Source organism: Takifugu rubripes, chromosome 8, assembly GCF_901000725.2.
Source record: "Takifugu rubripes chromosome 8, fTakRub1.2, whole genome shotgun sequence".
Classification (NCBI taxonomy): Eukaryota; Metazoa; Chordata; class Actinopteri; order Tetraodontiformes; family Tetraodontidae; genus Takifugu; species Takifugu rubripes.
The window spans coordinates 7582520-7608405 of NC_042292.1; the positions used below are offsets into that span (position 1 = coordinate 7582520).

The 25886-nt window shown below is 50.2% G+C and overlaps 1 protein-coding gene across 11 annotated transcripts in view; it reads left to right on the forward strand.

Moving 5' to 3' along the window:
* The first annotated feature begins 5641 nt into the window (after window positions 1–5641).
* The window catches only part of tns1a (tensin 1a), a 47752-nt gene continuing 27507 nt past the window's right edge, over window positions 5642–25886 (forward strand). For 3 of the 11 annotated variants that reach the window (XM_029840192.1, XM_029840194.1, XM_029840196.1), the window contains exons 1-3: window positions 5959–6700; window positions 18874–18988; window positions 20196–20233. In XM_029840192.1, coding sequence (XP_029696052.1) covers window positions 6605–6700; window positions 18874–18988; window positions 20196–20233 — 249 coding nt within the window. In that variant the 5' untranslated portion in view covers window positions 5959–6604. Of the gene's footprint in view, window positions 6701–10710; window positions 10952–18873; window positions 18989–20195; window positions 20234–23207; window positions 23521–25886 lie in introns of those variants that run through there. The other 8 variants (XM_029840189.1, XM_029840191.1, XM_029840193.1 and 5 more) reach the window with 5 other exon arrangements.

Sequence of the window (25886 nt, forward strand, 5' to 3'; positions counted from 1 at the left end):
CCGTCCCCGCTCTGTCCTTCTTCGTTTGTCCCTTTCCCCCGTCCCTCTGCCACTCATCCGAGATAAGGAGATTAAGGAGGAAGAGAATCGCTCTAATGCCTGACGAGTGGGAACTGTTTTTGCCTTTGCTCATTTTTTCCTCTCTCAGGCTATTTCCCGAACATTCTGAATCCGACCGGCTTTAAAGTCACAATAAAAAAAACATTTCTCGCTGAGACAATTCAGTCCACGCGAGGCTAAGGGGCAGAGGCTTCTTCAAGGACGTCATCCCGTAGATTTATGAGATCGACAATTTTTACGTGAAAATTTCACTTTTCTTATTATTTAAAAGTTTTTAATTGGATCCACGGATGAATTTGCAACAGCCAACAGAGTAGCCCTGCGGCGGCTCTGTTTCTGTTGATCCCGTAAAAATTAAAAGATAGCATTCACATTCGTATCGTCTTTTGGCTAGGTTGTGAGATAGCTTGCTAGGTTGTGAGATAGCTTGCTAAAGGGCGTTCCGAAGTTAGCAACCGTCATCGCTTCGCCGTCCTGTTAAATTTAGATACAATTGCAAAATGCTCTCATTCTTTTACGGGTGGAAGACATCTTCGGCATCCATCTTCAGATATTTGCTCTGCGCCAACACTCACATCCGACGTTTTTGGACGAACACGTCTGCAGCAAACCATCAGTTTGAGTCAGCAGTCGGGATTCAACGGCGAGGCGACGGGTGATAAATGTTCATAATCAGCCAGAGTGAGGCCTGTGGTCTTCCCATCGATTCTGCGGCTCATTTAGGGAATTAAGGAGTTTTCAAATTCCTGAGCGCAGCAAACAGAGATACGGGATTATACGATACGTCCGCAGCTTCACAGCAAAACTCGTGACAAAAATAATAAATAAATAAAACGCTTTCTGGGGATTACATATAAACATATTAATTTTTGGGGAATTTGGAGTTGGATGTGGATGAAATAAATGTCTTTGACATTGTTGTTTATGCCCCCACCTCTGCCAGGGAGGAGACGATCTGAACACAGCTTTCACCTTGAGATGTCTCCCCTGACGCTGGTGTGTTTTGTCGACCACGAGGGGGTCTTTAACCTACATAGGTAGGTACATTAGCGGGGCTAAAAGCGTGCTACCGACCCCATCCTGGAAAAGAGCCAAGTCAGCACGAGCTGTGAGATGGTTGTTCGGACATGAGGGGGGGTTGATGGCTTCCCTCAGGCTCTTTTAAGGCTTGTACCAAATGAAAATATCCGCAGTGCAATATCCCGCCGCTGTGTTCCAGGCACACACACATCGCCGTGTGAGAATCGGGGTATGAGGCAAAAAATTGGGGCAAAAAAAAGGACTAAGCTAAAACATGGCAGTCGTGTTTGACCGCTTGTCTTGCTCAGCGGTTGGTGAGGTAACCACAGGTAAATTTGGTAGTATTTCCTGCCTTTTCCCAGTGCCAAAAACTTGAATGACCACATTGTCTGGCGGCCACCGCACATGATTTAAAGGAGACCGCGAGTCGGGGGTCGATGCTAATTTGGCCTCGGACGGCATCTGCCTGCGACGATAACGCTGCTGTTGAGTTGTGTCGCTCTGCTGCAGTCAGCTGATACCTGATTGCAGCTTATCAGGGACATTTACATCACTGATTACCTTCTGTCTCCCGTGACGGAGCCGCCCATCAGCCCCCCCCCCCCCGCAGAAGCATCAAAATCTGCACCCTGAAGCAGCTCCAGCTGTCTGCGAGAAACGAAATACGGTTAAAACCGATAGAACAACTTACCGTTGCTAAATTTAACCGACCAACCAGCTCATCACCTAGCTAAGCAAGATCTAGCGTTTTATTTTCCTGAAAGCAACCCTGTAGTTTGGCCTTTGGCCCCCGTTCCGCTTTCAGCTGCTGCTGCTGCGTAGTTACACTTATTGACTATTTGATAACAAGAAGCTTTTAATTTTGCCTCTAAAAATATGAGCACAAATTGATCTTGTTGCTGCTAATGTCCAGAGAGAGTGGCGCTTCACTTCTCCGCCAATGGCTCCATAATCACCTCTAACCTCTCGTCTTCCCTTGTCCCGCGGGGATCTGAAGAAGGTTGCGCGTTGCCGTGGATGTGTGCGGTGGGTGGGGAGTTGACATTGCTGGATAAGTGAGTTTCCCTTGGCAGCGGGCCCCAGAAGTGTCAGCGCTCATAGACCTCAGCTCTAAGCACATCGGAGTGCTTGGCTCCACCTGCACATCATTGGCTGCTGTAAAGGAGAACCTCACCTGCAGGATCTGATAGCTGATTCCAGGTCGTCATGGTAACCGACACCTCCTGGGAGTTGGAAGCATTACTTTACAGTGGTCTTCAGCAACGTGGTCAGCTGGAAAAAGGAATAAAGAGATGAAACTAGGAGATTTTCTGCGTTGCACCTTCAGTTAGGTAGACTAACTACAGAGAGAGAGAGAGAGAGAGACATAGAGAGAGAGAGAGAGAGAGAGAGAGAGACATAGATAGAGAGAGAGAGAGAGAGCAATCCCTTCCTTTGTTATTTTTCTAGGTTTGGGGACACTCCTGTGGGACACGCTGACACCATTATTGACGTCAGGTTGTACATCGCAAACAGGAAACAGGATGTTACTGCAAAAAATATATGGATTTCATAATCTGGAGATCATTCCCAACTACAGCTGGATTCTGGTCAGGTCTTCCCTGGCAGACTGTCCTCTCCAGGAGGTTCTGGACCAACAGAACCCTGGTGGCATGTTCACAACTGCATCCGACTGTCATTCAGAGGGCCGAAAACCCACTCAGGAGAAACCCACTCAGGAGAAACCCACTCAGGAGAAAGGCGATCAGAAGGAACCGGACCAGCGAGTCTAACTCGCAGTGCTGGCTCCGGTACGGTCCCGTCACATGCTAACGCAGCAGGCACCCGCGGTTTCCCTCCAGCTCGGGTTGAAAGCGATAATGCGGCGGGTCGTCGGGGGATCACAACCGTCCAGTGTCATTGAAAATTCCTGATCAAAGCACCTGGGTTTAATAGAGTGGAGCATTGATCCCAGGCCGCCAGGGTCACCTCTGCCTCTGCAGAGCTTTCTCTGGGATTAGATGTGATGAAGCCGGACGTCTCGGAAACAACGCGGTGCCATCTTTATCACGTATTATTAGATATTATGTGCTCTGACCTGCGGGGCAAAGGCAGAGAAGGCCGTGCTGCCTTCCGGTATCTGCAGGAGTCGGACGTGTTAGTTTAATTTGGTGTTCAGACGGCGCCTAAAAAGGGAGAAAAACGAGGCCGAGATGAGGTGAAAACTGCGGAGCGTGGAGAGAAAAGGAAGGGGGACGATGCTACTGAACGACGGAGCCTAATCTGCCTCAGTGCAGAGCTCTAATGCTCTTTGAACGTGGACGTGTGTCCTCATGTGAGGCTCGAGACTCTTTATTTATTTGTCATCGCTATGCTAGCATAGCATCGGCGATTACGAGAGACCAAATACCAAATTAAATTTACACATTCCAAACAAAGTGTTTGACGAACAGCGGCACAATATCTAAAAGCAAAGGCAGCTGAATGCAAACATTCTAGCATTTGATACAGAATCATCCTGAACACAAAGGTCCACGAGCTGTACGTTTGTCGGTGAATCTGCTCCCGGAGCGCCGGGCTGGACGGCTGATCCCGGTGGCTCGGACCGTTTCGCAGGGTTTTCCGGCCAAGCGGACGGGCAGCGTGACGGACCAGTCAATGGAAGTCAGCAGAGATTATGCAAGTTGCTTATGCTTAATGAGAGAGGTCAGCGCTGCCAAGAGAGTGGGACTGGAGCCCAGTGTCACACTGAGAGTAATGTGCCGGACAAAAACATCCATCTGCACTGCGGAACGGGAAGAATTTCCAGGGATTGTGACCGAGACAGAGGAACCGGACTGGTTTTACCTGGACAAGAACCTCCTGGCGGGAGCGGGGGCTTTGTGAGTATTCAGCAGGGGGCGTGTTGGGGTGGGAAAGAAGCGCAGGAGGTCCTGAAAGACGCTGAGAGAAGAGAAAGGAAAACACTGCTCTGCATCTGCAGGCGATATTAAGGGGTCCGAACAGGGACTCAAGATCAGGACGTGGGTCCGTTAGCTGTCGCAGGAACACTCGCTGAGTCCAACAGTGAACCCATGTGCGCTTTGCCGACTGCGGTCGGTCGGCTCTGTCGTACGTGACGATGTACAGTAAACATGTAAACATGTAAACATGTAAACATGCGCTGACGTGAGCGCGTGGAGTATACGATGATACCACGATGAGCAGCTGGGAGCAGTTTACTGTCAGTGCAGAGATTTGTATTTCTTTTATTGCCACCATATTTCCACCTGACCCCGGCTACTTGTGTTACCCTAAACACCCCCCCCACCCCCACCCCCACCCCCACCCCCCACCCCCACCCCAGCCTCAGGCAGCGCGAGCTTTGGATGACAGAATGACAGCCGTTCTACACTTTATCTCCCTCGCTCATTGCTTTGATGTGTTGTGATTGCGTTGGCGTGGTGGCGGCGGTGTGCCGGCTGGGGGGGGGTGTGTGTGTGTGTGGGGGGGGGGGGGTAAAAGGGGGAGTGGTGGTGTAGCAGCAAAAAGCGTTCTGCAGTGAAAATGTGCTCCCAGTGAAGCGTAGAGAGACTGCAGCACAGCCAAGCAGCCTGTGCAGCACCTGCAGAAAGAGAGGGAGAAATGATCACCCAAGACACAATGATTTAACGGCCCTCCCCTCTCCTCTCCTCTCCTCTCCTCTCCTCTCCTCTCCTCCTCTCCTCTCCTCTCCTCTCCTCTCCTCTCCCCTCCTCTCCTCTCCTCTCCTCTCCCCTCCTCTCCTCTCCTCTCCTCTCCTCTCCTCTCCCCTCCCCTCCTCTCCTCTCCTCTCCCCCTCCTCTCCTCTCCTCTCCCCTCCCCTCCTCTCCTCTCCTCTCCTCTCCTCTCCTCTCCTCTCCTCTCCTCTCCTCTCCTCTCCCCCTCCTCTCCTCTCCTCTCCTCTCCTCTCCTCTCCTCTCCCCTCCCCTCCTCTCCTCTCCTCTCCTCTCCTCTCCCCTCTCCTCCTCTCCCCTCCTCCCCCTCCCCTCCCCTCCCTCTCCTCTCCTCTCCTCTCCGCTCCTCTCCTCTCCTCTCCTCTCCCCTCCTCTCCTCTCCTCTCCTCTCCTCTCCTCTCCTCTCCTCTCCTCTCCTCTCCCCTCCCCTCCCCTCCTCTCCTCTCCTCTCCTCTCCCATCCCCTCCTCTCCTCTCCTCTCCCCTCTCCTCCTCTCCCCTCCTCCCCTCCCCTCTCCTCCTCTCCTCTCCCTTCCCCTCTCCGCCTCTCCTCCCCTCTCCTCCTCTCCTCTAATCTCCCCTGTCCTCCTCTCCTCTTCCCTCCTCTTCTCTCCTCCCCTCTCCTCTCCCCTCTCCTCCTCTCCTCTCCTCTCCCCTCCCCTCCTCCCCTCTCCTCCTCTCAGCTCTCCTCCCCTCCCCTCTCCTCTCCTCTCCTCTCCTCTCCTCCTCTTCTCTTCTCTCCTCTCCTCTCCTCTCCTCTCCTCTCCTCTCCTCTCCTCTCCTCCTCTTCTCTCCTCTCCTCTCCTCTCCTCTCCTCCTCCTCTCCTCCTTCCTTCTCTCCTGCCGACCCAGTTCTCCCTCTGCCTTCCTCCCGCTCCCACCGCGATGGTTGCATTGTAGCGTGTGTGTTTCACAGGCATTCTCCCTTTTTCTTCCTCCTCTCATCTGTCCATCTCTGCTCCTCTCATCACTCCTTCTGTCCCTCCTCCACCTCTCTGGGAAACTGCGACTTGATGCGCACTTTCCCCTGGAGTCGCAGATCTGCTTGGCAAGGCTAAATAAAGGCTCTCATCCTGCCATCCTCAACAGAAAGCCCCTCTATTTGTCGTCTTTTCTCTCTCTCTCATCCTGTTCCAGTGTTTCCAGTCATTTCTCCTGCTTCCCCCCCGATACCACCGCCGCCACCTCCCCACTCTTTTGCTCCCCTCCTCCCGCACTGGCTGAGTAAGTGCTGCAGCATCGGTGCAAGTGTGTGTATGTGTGTGAGAGGGAAAGAGAGAGAGTGTGTGTGTGTGAGTGGAGAGTGTGAGCGCCAAGCACCGGGGATCCTGAGAGCCGCCGCCGTGCGACGAGAGGGGGGCTCTTCTGCCTGTGGATGTATGCGCCAGGACATCGGCGGTCTTCTCTCGTGCGTGTGGGCATCCCAGCCTGCAAACGCCTCAACAGCGTCGTCGTTCAGCGAGCGGCTCTTTGCAGTATGCGGCCAACGGTGCTCGCCACACTTTGAGGACTGACTCATCCGGCTTGTGGAAACAGAGGAGATGGAGGAGATTGATGGAAAGAAAAGGAGGCAGTCTTAGGGTCCCTCTGCGCCGTCCAAGGGTCTTGTCCATCTGTGGGACACCAGGGGCTTCACCTGCGTCCCCCTTGACAACTGGAATTGCAGACACAAAACCGTGACAAAGGGGGAAATAAATCTCTCCATCCGACTTCACAAAGGGTTTTGGTTCATCTGGACGGACCAGGACCAGTGGGCTTCCTCTTTTTTCTCTTCACGGGGGGTGGGGGGTGGGTCGCAGGATCCAATCCCGGAGCTGAGAGGCTGGCAGACGAGACAGGAAGGAAACAGGCATGGCTCGCCTCAACTGGTGCCTGGCTGCCGTCATCAGCTGGGGCAAGTTCCTCTTCGCCTGCTTCTTCCCACTGCGGGGGGCCAAGCGAGACACGGTAAGTCCTCAGAGCAGGGGACTGCGAGGCGGCAGGGGGCTGTTGTGAATGGGAGATTTGGACGGATTCATGGGAATCAGAGTTCTCGATTATGTGCAAACCCAGATTGGGTATTGGCATCGGGCTAGGCCTGGTTCTTGGTCTCACCTCCAAACCGCGGTGGTCGGTGTGGTGCTGCCTGAGCCACCAAAATGACGTAGCAACGGAATTCTGGTAGCGGTGGTGGACCCTGGGCTGGGGACCAGTTTGTGTGTCTCTAAGTGATGATCGGAGTTCAGCGTTATTGCTCCATGAGGTCTCCAGGCAACCGTTCCAGATAGAGATGTTGGAGAAGCACGAGGAGGGAATTTGGACTCCTGCGTTTGCAGCTTCTGCTGGAATGACCATCGGTTTCTCCTGGCGCATTGGGTCACCTTGCATTTCAGAGCTGCAAGATCACCAAGCCCCATGATTGAAAGAGCTCTCCCCATTCATCTCATGCCGCAACTGCTAATTTCTGACCGAGGAGGAAGGAAAGGGGGGCGTGTGAGGCTTTCGCTGCTGCGCCATATTCCGATAGCCGCACATGTCAGCACCCAAAGCCAATCCGAGTTCAATTACCGGCAGCGGGAGGAATTTCCGTTGTTGCTTCCCAGAGCCAGAAATGATCGGCGATATTTCGCCAATCAGGCGTTGAAGCCCGGTCCGAACGGTCCGGTCCACTGTTGCACACATGGAGGTTGCAGCAAGTTGGACCCTGAAGGCTGCAGAGAAAGAGGAGAAACCGGATTCCTCCCCCCCACCATCGCGTTTTCTACCAAAAGGCCACAGTGTGCAGCGCTGCAGCCGCCCGTCCTCTCTCCAAGCCCCAACACCCTCCCACCAGCAGCAAACCCCCCCACTTCGTTGCCGCAGCTCCTTATCTCTACACCCGTGCACAATCCAACTACCCCCCCCCCCCCCGCCCCTCGTCTCCTGCTTCAAACCGTGTGTGATTGTTCTCTCTCCACGCATCACTATGAACACCAAACCGTGTGCACTCCATCAGTCAGGTGACTGTTTTTCATGTTTTATATAAAAAAAGCAAACGTTTTGCATATGCGGGGGGGGGGGACTGGCTCAGTTTGCATGGAACCTGTCTGCCAGGGAAGATGTTCGGGCTGCAATGATTTCATTCCTGCCTGGTGAATTCTTTTATTAGGGAATACGGATGAGTGAGGGTGTCGTTTACCTGCCTGGAAAGTTCTTGAAAGTTGTTGGAAATGTCACTCCCACAATAACAAACTCTGAGCAAACTTCCATCTTCAATCACTTTTTTTACACTCAGGTTGTCACTGAAAATGAATATTTTCAGCATGAATGAATGAATGAATGGATGGATGGATGGATGGATGGATGGAGCACTGGCAGGCTCTTCCCACACATGATCGCCATTCACACTGCAGCGCCACAGCTTGGTCACGTGACTGGGGAGGTGAAAGTGGAGAGGTAAGGCTCTGTGCCTTCCCTCCAAGGACCACTGTGAGATGTTCAGTTTCCATGGCAACGCGGCTCACGCAGTCCCCACATAACGATGGGCCAGGTTAACAGCGGGAGATGGGCTCATCGCTGTTTATCAGTATGTGCACCGGCTACAAATCTGTCGGTTTTTTCTTTTTATTTAAGGGGGATGTGGAGGAAGAGGATGACATTTCCTTTCCTTCAGTTCTTCTCTTTTTTCTTTTTTGGATCCCATCTTTATCTAATCCTGTCTTTACATTGACAAAATACCTTTTAATTCCATGGTTATTGTGGGATGTCATTCAGCAATAAGATATAAATGTATGCAACTATCTTAGGCATGAAAATGTCTTCAAGTCGTGGAGTAACTCATTCATAATCCTTATTTTTCTAAAGTAAATAAATATATAATTCCAGTAAACATGTGAAACATGTAAACAATCTATTCTGTGCAGACAGGATGTTATAGCCCCTGCAAATATCAATTTACACGCTTTTTATTAACTTTGGAGTGACATTTTTAGAGAAATACTGACCTTTATGGCTGCTGAAGTGTTCCTGCGGGAGCCCAGTGCAGACCAACGGGTGTGAATCTGAACTTGAGCTGGACGGAAACCAGTTGAGGATGCAGGTTTGGAGCTCTCTGACTGGCACCAGAGGGTATTCCCACTGAGTCCTCCACACTGGACCTTTAAAAATGGAGCCTCTGGTGTGTAATTAGGGGAAGGGGTACGCACTCACTGACCTCTCGCTGTTTGGTTCCCTGTGTTATGTTCTCCTCCCTCCTCATGCCTCCCCCCCCTTAACTCCTCACGCATTGTGTGTTTGCTTTTCCTGGGCCTTTGTTTTTTTCGTCTCCTCGCTTTTTTGTGCTTAGGTACCTCTTTATTTTGTGAACCGATGTCCCTCTGGACAGTGGATTGGAGTCAGAAGAGAAGAGGGTGCTGGAGAACCCAGTTGGCAGGATGGTTCCTTATCTTCTCCCACTAAATTGCTTCCTCCAGCAGATGCACTAAAACCTCCACCCTTGCTTGTTGTATTTATCGCACACTCCCACCTACCTGTCTTTGCCCTGGCGAGGCATTCAGGTACCGGGTTTCAGGATTCTGCCCTGAATGGCTCATTGTGCTCCAGCCCACTGTTCAACATGATGAATGTGCTGTTATTCTAACATTAAAGCTTTAATGTGATGGATTCTCCAGCAGCAGGAGAGGAGACTGCAGCTGGCTTGCCCCTTCTTATTCACCCCTTTTTTATTCGATCCGCAAATTCGGAATATCTGAACATCTCTTCGGCGTGTTTGTGAGGGTGGAGCCGAAGGATCCAACACGCATTTGTCAGTGACATATCTAAGAGTTCTGAGGCTGCTAATACCAATAGTCTAGGAATTAACTGTCCAAATTCCTTCATTTCCTGAGCAGATTTTTGTGGGAAACAAAGGGAGTTTGTGCTGGTTGCGCTGGGAATAAGGGAGCAAGGACCTGACCTCACCCCTCCCAAGACTGATGCTTTTTGCAGGTTGCAGAGGAGCTACGTGTGCATTTACAGCACAACTGCCTCTGCAAAACGTCTCTCTGAGATGGTCTGGAGCCACTAGAGGCTGCTAGCAACCCGGTTTAGACTCAGCCAAAGATATAAACACTGGATCCATTTATTGGTTCAGAAGTCAAACTGTGCTGCTGTCAGAGCCCGGAGTGTTACCCCAGTGGGTCCACGCTGTGTTGTGTGTGGACATTATGCTAATAGACCACACACACACACACACACACACACACACACACACGCACACACACACACACAGATGATGTGTCAGGTTAAACTATGGATCGAGGTAACAGTTACGGAGCAAGTGATGGAGTGCACGAGGATCAATAAAGGGTGTTTTCTCAAAATGAATTGGCTCTTAGGCCTTTATGGATCTGACTGTGGAGCAGTGGAATGATGCCTGCACGGCAGATATGATGTCAGAGAACTCCATGTGCACTTGCTCTGGAATGCTCGCATGCATCGCTCCTGTGTGTGCACAATGACAGTCGCCCCTCTTCGTGGTTGGCGTCCTTCCAGTTGGTTCTGGGCTCAGGGGTGTTATTTGTGATGGCTGATGTTGACAACATCTGGCCAGGTGGGTCCGGTCACGGCGGCTTCGAGTCTCGGAGATGTTTTCCGAGGAGTGGACAGGGAACAGGAAGGCAGCGCCGATGAAAAATTGAAGTGACATGAGTGCAGACATGAGTGGGCATGCTTGCACGGGAGAGGTGGAAGGAGAGAGGTGAGGTATGCGAGGGTGGTCAATAGTGTGTGGAGAAGGGGGGAAGGAGTGGCTAACAAGGATCATTTGAGGAAAGTTGAGTCACCGGAGGGGGAAAAGTAAAGACCAGGAATCACCTCCCCCTCACCCTGTTTTTACCTCCGTGGAATAAAGTTCCTCGACTCCAAGAGCAGGAAAAAGTGAGTGAAAGCAGGAGAGAGAAAGCGGGAGGAGGGGAAAGAGTGGAATAGAAAGAGAGAGAGGGGGCGAGCTCTGATGCACAAGGCTGACCGAGTCCATCAGAGAGCCGGAAAACCAGAAACCGGAGCAACGTCTGATTCCCTGCCTCTGGTATGAATCTGTGTCGTCCCAGCCTGTGCGGAACTGGTGGGAATTTTTGGGAATACCATGGGAATGCTGCGGTGACGGATTAGATTTTCAGGATGCCCTCGGTCTCTCTGTCGTTGCCCTCCACCCTGGCTGGGAGGACCAGGACCTGGGTTTGCCTCTCCTGCATGTTCTGGGTAAGAATTCAGGTGTCACAAACAAACCAGAGTCATCGACATAGTTTGGTTAGTAGCCAGATCATCAAACCTTCCACGTTTGGAATGTTTGTCACCAAACCTTTTCAACGGTTTTGGTTAAATTTTGGATGACTGGTACCTGGAGCTATCGTCTGCATACGTTCCTCACCTGAGATCAGTTTCAGACCTTCTTTTTGTCAGTTCTAGGATCTAGCTTTAATGCTAACTGAGATCCCTATAGACACCCCTAAATAAGGAAACTACCCCAACTAAGAGGTTTAGCTATCAAACAAGCAACACACAACTATCTCCACACGCTGCGTACCCGCTTCTATCGTGCTGCTCCATCATCTGGCCTTAATCCGGTCGACTGCCTTCCGGCGTCTCACGCCAGCGTGTTCCTGCATCGGGTCCACGCGGCCTTGGCACTACAGCTATTTCTGGTCTCTCCTGTATAATTTAATCTGCTGCTTGCTTCTCCTCCTATCTGGGACTGGGCCGGTGTGCCAGGCACCGGCAGCTTTCCACGCAGCATCTGTGTCAACACAACAAATTGTTTAAAACAAGGAGTGAAAAGTCACAAACGTGTCTGCTTAAAGCTCTCGGGGGACATCTGAAACAGGCACCTTTGTTGATGAAAGAGGCGACTTGATTAAATTCACACGAAGCATCTTTCAAACCTGAGATCTGTGGCGCCTCTGTCCTCATTTCTCTCCAGCTTGCAGCGCAGAAGAGGGTCATTTATGCAAAAAGGGGGGAAAAGAAAAGGACTAGTTTATATTCGAAGTAGGGCAGCGCTCTGCCCGCTCGCTGCCGCTTCCAGTCGCTGCGTTAATATTGACAACAGATGGAGATTGAAGAGGGGGAACGAAGGGAAGATGGACGAGCGCCGCGAACGAAAGAGGAGGAGCGAGCAGCTGGGCTGAGTGACGTGCCAGAAGCCCATTCTGAGAAAGCTCCTCAAATACACGTTATTAATAATGTATCCGCCCAACCCCCCCCCCCCCACACACACACACAGACGGAGAGGGAATATTAGATTTGACACTCTGACAGAAGCAGCCGCGAACGCATGCTAGCTCCTCCAGTCCTGTAGCCGAGCGCATCAGCGCGCTCTTCTGCCGTGAAATGAACAAGTTTTATACCTGTTGTGTGGATTTTTGTTGGGCTTCCCCCCCCCTTGAAAACCGACACCGTGAAGCTGCAGAACAAACACCTGCGACACTTTGAGTCAAGACGTATGGTTGATCCATCATGTCTGCAGTTGTCCAACAGAGTCCGTTATCGAGCGGGCCGGATCCCCGGAGAGCTCTGAAAATCAATCAGGCTTTGATTGTACCGTTACTGCCCGCCACGCCTGTGTGTCACCTCGCCGCCGCACGTGTGTGTGGTCCTCCGTGCACGCTGGGAATGTCATTTCCCGACGCCGCCGTGCAGCTGCCGGGGGCCCGCCAGGCAGGGCGATTAGCTCCCGTTTAGAGGGGAGATTCTTGAGGAATGAAACCGTCTCTACGTCATTTTTACCGGTTTATTTTCTGCAACATTGAGACTTTTCTCCGCTCTGGACTTTGTTTATAAGAATCTGTAACTGAACCACGGGGCTGCTTGTTGCTAACAGGCTCCCGGGAGGCTTCCCGCTGCCACACATGCTCCCCGCCCACCCACCTGACCCCTCCAGCTCACTTAGGAGCTTTCGCCACGCTTGTTTTCCAGCCAGTGATGCGCGTGTGTGTGTGTGTGTGTGTGTGTGTGTGCTTTATCTCCGAGAGCCAGTCCATCCCCAAAGAGGTTAGCCGTTGCTCTGGCTAAACATCGCTCCATCGTGGATGTGACCAGGTGATTTATATGCGATGTGACCGGATGCCTCCCTCCGGGCCCCGTGGTTGCTGCCGGCCAGTCCAGGACCCGGCTTTAGCGCACCCTCCCCCCACGGGAAGAGTGCATCTCTTGTCCCACATTTCACATCCAGTCTCGGAGGAGCGGCGACGGAGTTCAGGAGAAACTCGGAGCGTCGCTAAGAAAACAGGGAACGTGGGATTTTTTTTGTTTTCAAAGTGAGCATATGCGACGTTTTTAGTTCATTAGCATCTGGCTGCTGATTACAAGCACCCGAGCCTGGACGATCTCAGCTCGTTGATCGACTTGGCTCCCCGTGCACACCTGGTATTGATCAGCCGTAGGCCTGCAGTCAAACCCACATGGCAACATGTGTTCCGTCTGTGTAACATGTCAGTCGGTAACGGTGTTTGGCGGGATCTACTACAGGCTGGCGCCGGGCCCGCTGTGTCCCCCCAGTGGCATGGGTTCCGCTTGGAGCCATAAATAAAATATCCTGAGCGTGTAACTACGGTCGTGTCCGCCTGTCACTTATGGAATTCCTGTTTCTGGAAGCTTCTCTAAATGCGTCGATGGATCCTCACCTGGTGTTTTTGAACATGGGGGTTTAGCTCGTGTAGCCAGAATCATCTGAACCAGACTGTCCCAAAGAACGGATTGGCCCTCCGCTCTGTTATTCGCCCATCTCAGATGTCCAGGAACAGCGGGGCGCTCCAGGATCTGTGGTTCTGACCTCCTCTGGTCCTGGAGCCTCTTCACTGAGCCAGTAAAAGTTGCAGCGCGGTTCCACCTGAGCAGTTTGGCGGGCGGGTCTGAGGCAGCCTGGAACATTTGAAGTACCATCTGTGTTATGAGACCGGGGATCCACGAGGGAGCCTGGCAGGGTTTACTGCGAGGTGACGAGTCTCTTGGAGACGGGGAGAGCAGGGCCGTATTTAGCTCCTGCCTGATAAAAGCTTGCTGCATCCAGAACCAGCCTGAAGAGCTGGAAGTTTCTCGGGGCACCCCGAGGGCCTCCCCTGTCAACCTGAGCCTTCGCTTGAACATCTTCATCCAACATTCAAGAGCCAAACTCTCGGGGTTTCAAAATGACATTGGCTCAGCTCAGCTCAGTCCCTCCGGGTGGAGCTCTCTGACCCCCCACTCGGACACCCCCCCTTCATAAAGCTTTATATAATCTCAGGGCCTGACCCCCAACAAGCAACAGTGGCAAAAAAAAAAACCCTCTCCTTTAACAGGAAGAAACCGTGAGCAGGACCATTAGAATGTAGGTCTGATGTAGAAGTAGTGAGCAAATATGTTTTTCAGTGCTGGTCATGGTGACACCAGGAGCATTGTGGGAAACTTCAGCCAGAAACTTTACCCACGTGCACCTAAATTCAGCAACGCTCACCGTCCACTTAGGAGCCGAAGACAGAGAGAAGGACTCCGACAGGAGGGTGTCGTTCACAAACACGTCTCTCTGTGAAACGTGTGCGAACACGTGACCTGCGCGCACATGTGCAAATATTACAACTGGTTCTCATTTTCCTTGTTTTTGTGTTTCTCGTCTCTGCGTCTCACAAAGACGCTCTTGTCCTGTACAGAATTTCAATTTAGCCCAAAGTGAAAACAGGTGCAGCTCTGCTTCATCTGTGTGTGTGTGTGTGTGTGTGTGTGTGTGTGTGTGTGTGTGTGTGTGTGTGCTCTTTACCAAATCCTACAGTTTGGTTCTGGTTAATTTTACCTCTCCTGGCCTCACCCACATGTAAAATGTCCTGTTTTTTGTCTTTACGACTGCCGACGGCCACCAGGAAGCGGAGCCGGAGATTAATGGACTTCAACATTATGCAAAATGACAGCAAACATGTGAACCTTTGGCCTCTTTTGTGTTTTTAAAACATTCTTCTAAGTCATGCAGAAGGATTTTCCTCATACCGAGCTATAATTGGGGCCACATGTGGATTTTTACAATATAAGAGTCACGTTGGTCTTACAAATGGGATTCTGGACCCATAATTCAGGTCCATGATGTGGTCTCCAAAACCTTCTAGTCTCAGCTCAGTGTAGGAAGGTTAGACCTCATCACTTTATCATGTTTTATCCTTGTTGGAAATGATGCACGTTGGGGCTGTGGCTTCCCTCAATAATTAGCAACTAGCTTATGTTAACGGTGGAGAAACTGAGCATGTCATGGTTGCAACTCAACCTCTAGCTAGCAAGAATTAGCCTCATTTATCACTTTTGTACTTGCATTTTCTCTCATATGAATATGTGATTCCAGTACGTGAGCTAAATTTCTGGCTGACACTGACTTTGTCAGTCATTATTTCACAACTGTTGTAGTTGTGTTTGGGTCGTAACAGCTGATATCTGCCCCCCGCACAGATGTAGCAATCACAGTCTATAATCTGCTGCCTCAATCAGCCATCTTTTCACTGTGGCTAACTCTTGAACGCGAGAAATGAGAAATATACAGTGGAGTATTAGTTTTGAGTGTCATTCATAATATGTGGTCGGACTGACCAGCTTGGCGGTGATCTGGACCCTCTGTGCTTTGTTTGGAGTTGCTAATGCAAACCCTCCAAGTCTCCTGTTGGTATAAGAGAAAAATAGCTGCAGCGAACGTATTTGTGAGGAAATGATTTTGCTTTTGCATAATTATATCAGTCCCAACTCCTGCAATCAGAAGAGGAGCTGTTATTTATGCTAACTGGCTTGCTAGCCTCTCTGTAAAGGTGACTTCTGCTGCATTGTGATGTTGCCATAGCAGAAGTGATTCGGCATGTTTAGTCGCTGCTGCATCTGTTACAGATGGCATACATGTTCTGTGATTGATTGCACGTGTCCTCGGTGATTTGTGTTCTTCTACACCCCCCACCACCACCAATGCCCCCCCCCACTCCCTCATCTTAGCTCTAAGTGGAGTCGCGGTCAAGGTAGCACAGCGGTGCTTTTCATTAGCTAAGTGCAACTGCAGGGAGAGGAGCACAGAGCTTTGATTTACTGGCCCTGGGAACACAGACACCCAGAGATACACTCCTCTTTTTCTCCATCTCTGCATTTTAGATGGTTCTCTCCATCCCTTCATCCCCATTTCCTCTGTATCTGCAATCAGGCCTTTTACTTTCTGCACTGCTTTTCAGTTTCTCTCCCTGGCCTCTCATGGGAGCCAGCTAATGCAGCTCAACGCTGGTTATCTCCTTTTATTATCGCTGCCATGTTGTTTTGAGTTTGTTTTCAGAAGTCAAACAGACTTTTTGCTTAAAAATCCACACCCTTAAATGTCCCTCCAAGTTTCCATGACTGTGAGTTCCCTCGCTTTGGCTAGCACACAGTGTTATCGTTTTAAAAGATGTCATCTTGGCTGAACATTTACGAGGAGCTCAGCAGAACATATGTTGTTGTTTCCGTCGCAACGGTCCCAGAAAAGCACTCATTGGCAATAAATGGCTAAATCTGCCCCTTTAAAGCCACTCAGCGCTCAACTTTATCACGACCTGCTCCCATTTATGCAAAAAGTCTTTGAAAAGTGGCTGAGGATTATTTTCACATTATTTATTATTATTTTGGACATATTTCATACAAAAGTCTTTCTTTTTGAACTTTGTTTGGGGCTGAAGTTAAAGTCATGTAGGTTCTGTTATTAGAATTACCCTGATGCATTAACTTGCAGTTCTTGCAATGTTTTCATGAAGATTCGTATTTCCAGATGAAATACAAAATACCTCTTTGCTAAAGCGATCCACATGTTTTAGAGCTAGCAAAGGAAAATGAAGCTCTTATCAAACATTTGGCTGCTCCGATGAGCAGCTAATCTGTCAGCAGAGAAACTAAAACTGAAACCTCGAATGTTCTGAAAAGCTGACAAAGCATTTTTTTAAATATACAATTCTTCACCTCTAGTTTTTGCTAACTTTGTTCCCAGCAGTTAGAAACACACGTGACCTCATGACCTTCACCCGGCACGTCTGGCAAACAGGAGCTTCTCCTGCTGCTAACTTTGGTTACTGTCACCTAGTTTGCTTGCGTCTGACAAATAAAACATGTTCATTTTTAGAGACTTTTAAAAACAGCAGACAGCATCATGATGCACAAGGTGTCGACAGCGAGGTGCTGCTGTTCCCTGTTCAAACGTGCCAGGATGGGATGTAAATCACCTGGAAACACATGTGGTCCAGGGTTGGCTGCTGCCTGTAGTGTTCAGATGAACTGAGTTAATAGCATGCTAACGGTACATTTCCACTGCAGCACGTCCTGGTAAAGACTGGGAGCAGGAACTTTACAGGGACCGTTCCACTCACGTTGCCTTGTGACGGTCGTGCCTCCTCTGTGGGAACGTCAATTTCTGGTTGGTGTGTTTGTGTACATGGTGGTAGATGATATAAACCATGTTAAATTCCATGTTACATCGTGCGTTAAGTTTCTTCAGTCAGCGCCAAATAAAAATCAAGCCCCACCAGAAGTTTTCCGAGTCAGATCGAGCAACCTACCCTGGAGCAAGGTCATGGTTAGGCCCATAAACGCACCTATAAATGGCTGTTCGGGAGAGGTGCCTGCAGCTGAGACACGCAACAATGGCCTCGGCCTCATAAAATCCCCCGAAGTTCCGACAATGGAAAGGAGCCCGAACACATCTGAAGGTGTGACATAAACTGCTAGCTGCTGCGCTACTAGCTTTAGGAACATAAGAGACATCGTATTCGTTTTTATCGAACTCGAAGCAGGATTCTGTGTTTTTTGCTTTGATGATTCTGGGTCAAAGTGTCTGAAGCCCGCTCGGCCTCTGGAAACCGATGCCAGGATCCCAGACGCTCCGCGGCCTCCGTCCAAGAGCCATTTGCACTCATGTGGTGGTGAGATTCACAACCGGCCTGTTTGCCAATCTGCCTGTGTGTCTGGAAACGTGAGTTTCTCCGTCCTTTCACTCTCATCCACCTTCATCCATCATCGCTTGACAGGACATGTTGACCGCGGTTGCCGTGGCAGCCAGGTAACCATGGCTCCTGCCCGGGACACATCTGGCTGCGGCTGATTGGTTTAGTCTGTGGCGCCGAGCCAGGTCGTCTTTAAAGCCAGGCTCGCGGGGCGGCACCACGCCATTTCAAACAGTCGGTCCAAGAGAATCCCCTCCCCAAATAAAGCTGAGCCGAACGCCTCCCCGTCTTCCCACCTCCGTCAAGGTTAACCGGGACTGTTCCGGCGAGCGTGTCCCGGCGTGACAAAACCCATTAAGATGTCAAGCGATAAGCGAGCGGAAACTCTTAGAATTACACTTTTTAAAAACCCATCCGGATTGTGGCAAATGGAGTGTGGGGATTGGGAGGAATTAAAACGAGGCACCGGCCTTCGGGGGAGGGGGGGATTAGCACATCTGTGCTACCGCTAAACCATTTTTCTTCATCAATTCGTGCTGTGTGGTTGAGTCCGGTTAAAGAATTGCCGTGCAGTTGCAGTTTCAGTTGACCCGGTCCCGGCCGCACTCAGGCGTGTCCAGAGGGAAAACACGAGCGCATCATCACGCTCATAAAAGAAACACATTCAGGTCGATGACGGCACGCTGCAGATGTGAGGACAAGCCAAAATGTCCCCACAATCTCCCCAAAAATGGCCCCCTTCTGCCAGATCAAGCAGTTTCTGGTGCTCACAGTGTGTGTGTGTGTGTGTGTGTGTGTGTGCGTGTGTGTGTGTGTGTGTGTGCATGAGAGGCCTCATATTTGCACCTCCACCCTTAATTAGTCTCGTCTTTGAACAACTTCAAAGTGAAAAAAAAAAATCTATGTGAATGGGCGGAGCAAAACAGTGTGTTGTTCTGCATGTGTGTGTTTTTGTGTACATATTGAGGAACAAAGTCCTCATACAACTAGTAAAAAACTTCCATTGACTGAGGGTTTGGACATGGGACATGGCTTTGGGGTTGGGTTTAGGACAGGGTCATTGGGGTGGTTAGGGTTAGGGTTAAGGGCGGGGGCTGGGACATCGTAGACGACTTGGTTAATTGAACTCTAAACCCTTGATTCTGTCTCACACAGACATCGGAATATTAACGTGCTTCTGTCGGTCATTTATCCCACCATCTTCCATCTGCCTCCCTTTTCTCCATGCAGCCGGATGAGCTGGAGGGCGTCCACACTCACACCTTCAAGCTGAAGCCATTCAAGAAGGCCAAAAGCTGTGACATCTGTAAGCAGGCCATCACCAAGGAGGGCCTCGTCTGCAAAGGTTAGCATCTGTGCACGACTTTAACCTGGAATCTACAACGCAGAACTGGAGCTAAGGAGCTAAATGCTAACTGCAGTCTGTACAGATAAGCTTGCAGATGTGCGCATACATTAAACACAAACTAGCATAGATAATTAGCTGGGTGGCAGTGAGCAGGTTCTCTTTGTCCTCCAGGAAGTAGCCGCATCTAATTTTAGAAGGACTGCCAGTTCTGTTGGAACTCCGAGAAAAAATCCAGCGAAGCTCTGGAGCAGCTTCATTTCCCTCCCTTCCCCTCTTCCTCCCAACACGGCAAAAGCTGAGCCGACAAAGAGAAGGGGGCCTGCGCGAGGCTTTGGCGGAGGATTTGCTGTTAAAATTAGCATGGCCGCTGCTTCCACTGCTGCGTTAGCCTAGATAAGATGGGTAAACGGGGAAAGAGGGGGGAGGCGGGGGGTTGTTGTGGAGCCAAGGCTGAATAAAGACGGTGAAATCGGGCTGCAAAGGGATTGGTACATGAACAACAGGCTGGAAAGGAAAGCGAGCAGACTTAAAAACCTCAGACTGACGGCTACATACAATTTTCTTGCTTTTTATGGACACATTTAGCGAGCTGAATATCGCAGAAGAAAATCCAGAGATTTACGCCAACAAAGTAACAAATTAACATCCAAAAACCTTCTTAGTAACACAAATGACAGGTTTACCTGAAAGGTGGGCGGGGCAAAAGAAGAAAGAGGAAGTGCAAGCAGGGTGGAAGTGATGCATTCTGGTTAATATTTGCTGATCTGTATCAACAGCCAGAACAGCTGTTTAACCCTTTTTCCAGGCATTAGACTTGAGGAAATCATCATTACTATGATTTCAGTGGTTTCCTCTGGCAATGATGCAAGAATTGATGCAAGAGAATCAAAATAAAAGAGCTGCTCAATGTTGGAAAATGACTTTGACTCAAACAAATGTTGCTCGTATTTAGCAAGAAAGCATGTTTCTGTAATTAAACCTAAAGAAAGTATTTTGAAAAGTATTCAACGTTGGGAAAATTAAACTTGGATTAAATTTTTATCGCCTTTCAAAATGTAACCTTTATTTTTCCACTATAATTATGTGATTTGCTCCTGGGGCCACTAGGGGGACACAGCACATCACGTTAGAGGGAAAAGAAACTTCATTTCTGCACGTTTGTCTGACAGTTTTTAACCATTCCCACCTTTCTGTGTTCCTCCAGCGTGTCGGCTCTCCTGCCACAAAAAATGTGAAGTGAAGGTAAGAGACAAACTCACACCCACGAGTCTTCTTCTTTAGAGATGGTGTGTTGGTGTTGGTCTTTTTCTAAATTTCCATTTCAATGACTTGCTTTCAAGAGCCACATTACTGAGTACTGAAACATAAAGATATTAGAAAAAAGGTTTAAGCGTTAGAGTAGGAGGGGACAAAGGATGACCTGCTCTAGAGGAGGGGTGGAGCCTAAACCAGCAAGGGAAGATCATTTCATACAGGGAAAGAACGGAGGGTCAAATCAGGTGATACAGGGTGAGAGAGCGCTCAGGTGGTTCAGCTGGTCCTGGAGCAGCTGCTCCACTCATAGCAAGCTGCTCGCCTCCACCCCAAACCAGCCTCCTGTTGGAACAAAAGCTCAGACATTTCCAAAACATCTGAAAAAGCAAGAAAACTCCCTCTGAAGCCAGGCAGAGCCATTACAGTGGCCAGCAGGGGGCGTCGGGGCGACCGGAGTGGTTTAATCTGGTGGAAAAGAGAGTTCTGGCACCACCGCGGGACAAACATTTATCCTGGCATTTCTGCCCCTCTCCATCCCCCCCCCACCCCCCCCACAGCAGCACATTTATTGTTCCAGGCCGGAAGAGCGCGGAACGCCTCTGTGCAAACAGGGTTGTGGATCCTGCGCTGGTGCTGGTGCTGGTGCGGCGCCGCTCTGACCTTCAGCTGTAAATGTGTCAAGAAGCACAATGAGCCGATAACTGCCGATTCCTCTTTATGTGTTTATTATTTCAGGTTGCCACAACTTCCTGATTTAATGTTGCAGCTGACAGGCTGAAGCACCTGCTGTACGCGGGATTTACTAGCCTTTACACCCCGCCGCCGCCGCCGCGGTCTTGCTTCATATCAATACGTGTGTCTGTGTCTTTGCATCGAGACCACAGCGGCCCAAACGTGTCGCCTGAAGGTCGAAGGATCTGTTTATTTGCAGTCGCACAGATTGGGAATAATTGCTAATTTCCCTGATGGACACCCCCTAAAGGGATCAATAAAGTACTCTTGAATCTTGAATTCCGGAGAAACAGGTAGAGCAGCATCCCCCGCGCTCACCTGACGCTCCCATCATCGCCGTGGCAACCGTCAGAGTCTCCTCCAATGTTCCCCCGTTGTTTTTCCCATGGTACGTTTGGCACAGCTGCAGCTGGAGGGTCCGAACTGAGCCGCCTCCCGGCATTCCTCCGGCGAATCCGTGCGCGCTCCCTCTGTTCCGTCCCATCGTCCACAAAAACAAGCCTTCCTTATTCCTGAGCATTTTTCCCAGCCGTGTCTTGGACCAGCCTTCTGGAATTCCACCGCAGCGGTTTGTGCTTTTCGGGGGAGGGTTTGGCAGGAAAACGGACGGCAGCGAGACTTTGGAGTGATGGGAACGCGACTATTTCGTATTTAAGCACAATTGTTTCAGAAAATGCGGTTTTCGGGGCCACCCTTTCAAAAGGCTCCGTCTCAGGGGCCACAACTAGATCTCCACCACATTCTGCTCCTCCACTCCAAAACAATCGTCCATGTTGTTTTTGTGACCTCAGCTCACCAAAGTCTCCGTGGAAATCCAAATAAACGCGTGTTCTTTGTCGTTTCTCTCTTCCAGCAGCTCAGCAGTGGGGGGTTCTGACTCTAACGTGAGTTATTAACCTGCGTTTTCAGCGCAGGAGGACATGAGCCCGCGTCCCAAAAACATCCAATCTCACAGCTTGTTTGCTTATCAGCACTGTCAGTTGGAGAGGCGGAGGTCCAGTAATGAGTCTTTTCCAGCTCCGAAACACAAACCAAATGATCTTTTTTTGGGCCTTTAAACCCTTTAAAGTAGACTTTTTTTCGGCCGTGTCTCGGCTCCATTCCGGACTTTTCTAACCCTGATTTCAGCGAAGCCAGACCCCCATTTTTGAGGTCGAGACTTTAGCTTTTTAATCCTGGTGGTGTAATCCACATCCCTCACACATGTGGATGTGTGAAACCTGGGAGAGGTCTTTAATTGGACCTTCTGGAAATAACAAGCGCTATAAATGGATCCCAGGTTAGTGCTTTAATAGTTCAGGGGGGGTTTTAACACCGACTGTAAAACTCTGGACTGGGTGATCACAGAGCAAGCAGAGGCTCTCCGTGTTTTTGTTGAGAGTCAAACTGGTCGGACCTCTGTGGTCCTAGAGGCCGGACTGTTTCCCAAAGAGCCCGCAAAGCTCTTCTCCATGGCGACGCCCTTCGGCCTGTAGCTGTGGTTGTCCAGAGAAGGTGCCGGCAGACAAATGCTAGAGGAGGGCTAATAAGTGGGTGCTACCAGATGACTGATGGACTAATTTACCCCGGTGTTCACGCGAAGGTCAAGAGCTGGGTCAGCACAACTGTTGAAGACCCCAGTGGGGGGGTGTTTCAGGGATATTCAGCTGGCCCCCCTGCAGTTATGTCAGTGTGGAGAGCTGCTAAAGTTTAGTTGCTTTCATTGAACATTTTGTGAGTCTTGTGAGGACTAGCTGCTTTACAGCGTTCTTTGTCCCAGGACTGTCTTTTGTCCAGTTCTGCTGTGCTGTGACTGGTCCGTTCTCCTGGTGCCTTGTGCCAGAATGTGGACCTCAGACTCTTAAACAGCCAAGCAGGGAAGGTTTCAAATTTGCCGTTGCTCCAAAGATGCACCATCGTGCTACCAAGTCCGGTTTATCAGAGAGGAAACTGGGCTTAGATAAAGGCCAGTAAGTTTTAAAACGGGACCGAGCCAGACGATCCAGAGTCCAGAAATCGGTCCGTCTGATTATTAAGTCATTTTTGGTGGGTTGAATTCACCCATTTTTACTCGTGTTCTATAGTCGGTGTCCGAAAAAGATGAAGAACAGAATAGTTCTTCCTTCCCTTCTTCCTCCCTGTCGAATGTGTCATCAGCTCGGGAGAAAGGGAGGGAGGAGGAGAGGAGTACTTGTAGAGGGAGGGATAGACAGGGATATGCCCTCTCTCTCTCTCTCGTTTTGGGTACCGGGCTCACAGCGAAGCCTCGAGACACTTTTTTGGCCTTATATAGTGCGCTTCAAAGGTTCTTGGCAGTTCAGCAGAGCTGGCGGCCTTAGCAGAGTCTCCAGGTCCCGTCCGGAGGTAGTGTACACACTCAAAGAGCCCAGTCCAGTAGCTTCCTGGCACGCGTTCCGGATTGCTGCTGTTGTTTTGATCCAGAGGTGGGGGCAGAGGGGGAGGAGGAAAAGGGCCTGTATTTGGTTCTGTTCTTGCTCCTGGATGGAGGTCTGGCCTGACAGAATGCGACGGTAGAGACAAAGCATCAGAAGAGAAAGAGACAGGTAAGAAACCTGGAGCCGGTCACTTCCTGCAGGGTTTTGCTGTCTTATGTCTGAGTGTTTCCCCTGAAGGTTATTTTCATGTGAAAGGCTGGTGGTGCTCCTCAGCTTTATCGGCGTGTTTTGGGTCTGTCAGGCTTTCATGGGAAAGTTGTTCCCCTGAGAAAAAGACAGACTCCAGGAGCCATGACCTGACCAGTGGTGATTTGTGGCACCAGAGTCCTGGAGAGACTGGGAACAACTGGTCGTCCCAGCAGGGCAGCACGTGTTTTCTGGCTCAGCGTTAAACTGCATCTGCTTTGCTGTCAGGAGTCACTTGTGCCCCCGCGCTTTTCTTTTTCCCACCACTTTCTTTTTTCTTCCCACCCCTGAGAGGACAAGCAGACTGACGGGGGCAATCAGTCACCTTTGACCTTGAGCCAACACGGGGATGGTAGTTAAACACGAGTGGTCAGGAGGTCGCCACCATCGTGTGACTTGTCTCTTGTTCGAGAGTCGAACCAGGAGGAAAGAATGTGACCCTTTCATCTGCACTTTTGAATTTAACTTCAGGGACACGTAAAAAGGGCAGAATTAATCAGACTTATATTTGCCGATGCTTGACCAGAGAGAGAGTTAAGGTGCTTAAACCCCTCCCTCCCCTTCCTCCTATATATGAAGCAGGAGGCCCCTGGGTAGAACTTCAGGTTTTCAACGTGACTTTGGAACCTTCATTAGTTTTATTGAAGGAGCAGACAGTTTTGGAAGCAGCGGCGGAGATAGTAAAGGAAGGATTTAACACGACTCTAAGAAGTCAGATGGTCTGTCCTGATCACCTATTTCTGTTAATAGGTGACCACACGAGATCACATGAGGAGGAAAGGCAAAGCTGCAAAGTGGTCACGTCCAAGTGCAGATATTTAGCCTGCGGTCGCGTCAGATATTTGGAGCAACTTTCCTTTTAATCAGGTTTTCATTTGTATTTTTCAAAAAAGGAGAGAAAAAATGGTTCTAGCGTCCAACAAACAGGATCTGAGAGGTCCGGAAGAGACCCATCACCACCGCCATTTAGAAGACTCCATCCTGTAAATGATGAAAACATGCTTGTTTGTGAAGCCCGAGTTTCAAATCCAAACTGACGCCCACAGGGGAAACACTTGATGAGCACAGATGAGCTTTGATCCAAACCTCAATGCATCAGCTCCAGAAACGCTGATCATGGAGGCGTTCCTTCCCAGCCAGCCTGAATTCAAACTGAGTCGCAGTTGCACATATGATATCCATCATTTCCTTGTATTATAGCTTGCAGCAATTTGGTTGTAAGCATACGAGGGATTAAGTTGCCAAACCGAGGCTCGCTCATCATGATCCCTGATCAAAGGGCCACCCCCTGTCGCCGGCCTCCTCATGAGCCCCTGGATGGAGCTCCTCAAACCCAACCCTGGCACGTCAGACTTGAGGTGAAAACAAATCGCTGCCGGACACAAGTTGGAGCTAGCCTGGGAATCAAAATGGCTGAAAATCATTTGCCCCGATCCTCTGGGGAGGTGTTCTGCCCCCACACTCAACCATATGGCAGCGATTTTAGCCTTCTGGAGTTTATCCACGAGGTTTAAATGTTGGGTTCTTCTCAAGAATGAGCATCAAAGCTTCTCTTTGCCCTTTCGCGACCCCTCGTTTGTTCAACAACAACAAAACTGTTTTTCAGCTTGTTTGAGCAAAGACGCTGATGGACGGCAGCGGAAGCAGCTGGTGGCCATTGTTCTGAGTTCTGAAGCTGCACCAGCGTTCCCAGCATCCCAGATCGGCAGCGATACCCAGCCTTGACCAGTATGGTCCCACGGCGAGTTCTCAGTATTCCCGGCGATGCGCTCGACAGAAAGAGGATCGCATTTTTGCGGTCAACTTTTCCCACAATTGTTTTTTTTTTTGGAAGCAGCCTCACTGAGTCGCTCGCTCTACTACGACTCCGCTCAAGTCTCCTCTGATGTGCTACATCATGACATGACCACAGGCGCTGGCAGCTTCACGTGGCACCCGTTCCCGACATGGCGTGCCACACACTTGGCGTTGAACACGGCAAAGCTCTTGTAGCGCTCGGCAGATTAACTCGCCTCTCCAAGTAAAATAGAAAGCCAGCCGATGTTTAAACCCCCTCCAGAGGGGCCCTTTGAACTCCAGTCCTTATTTGGCCCCCGTTCGGAAAGTGAAGAATGTTCTGTTGTGTATGGGCAGGACAAGGGTTTGAGGAATTCCGCCTGTGGTCGCAACCAGCGGCAGGCTGGATGACTGGAGCCAACAAGCTGCTCGATGGTCAATCTGCAACTACGTGCGTCCTGTCACCGGTTTGATGGAGAAGATCAGGTGGAATCAGAGCAACTGTTGCCGAG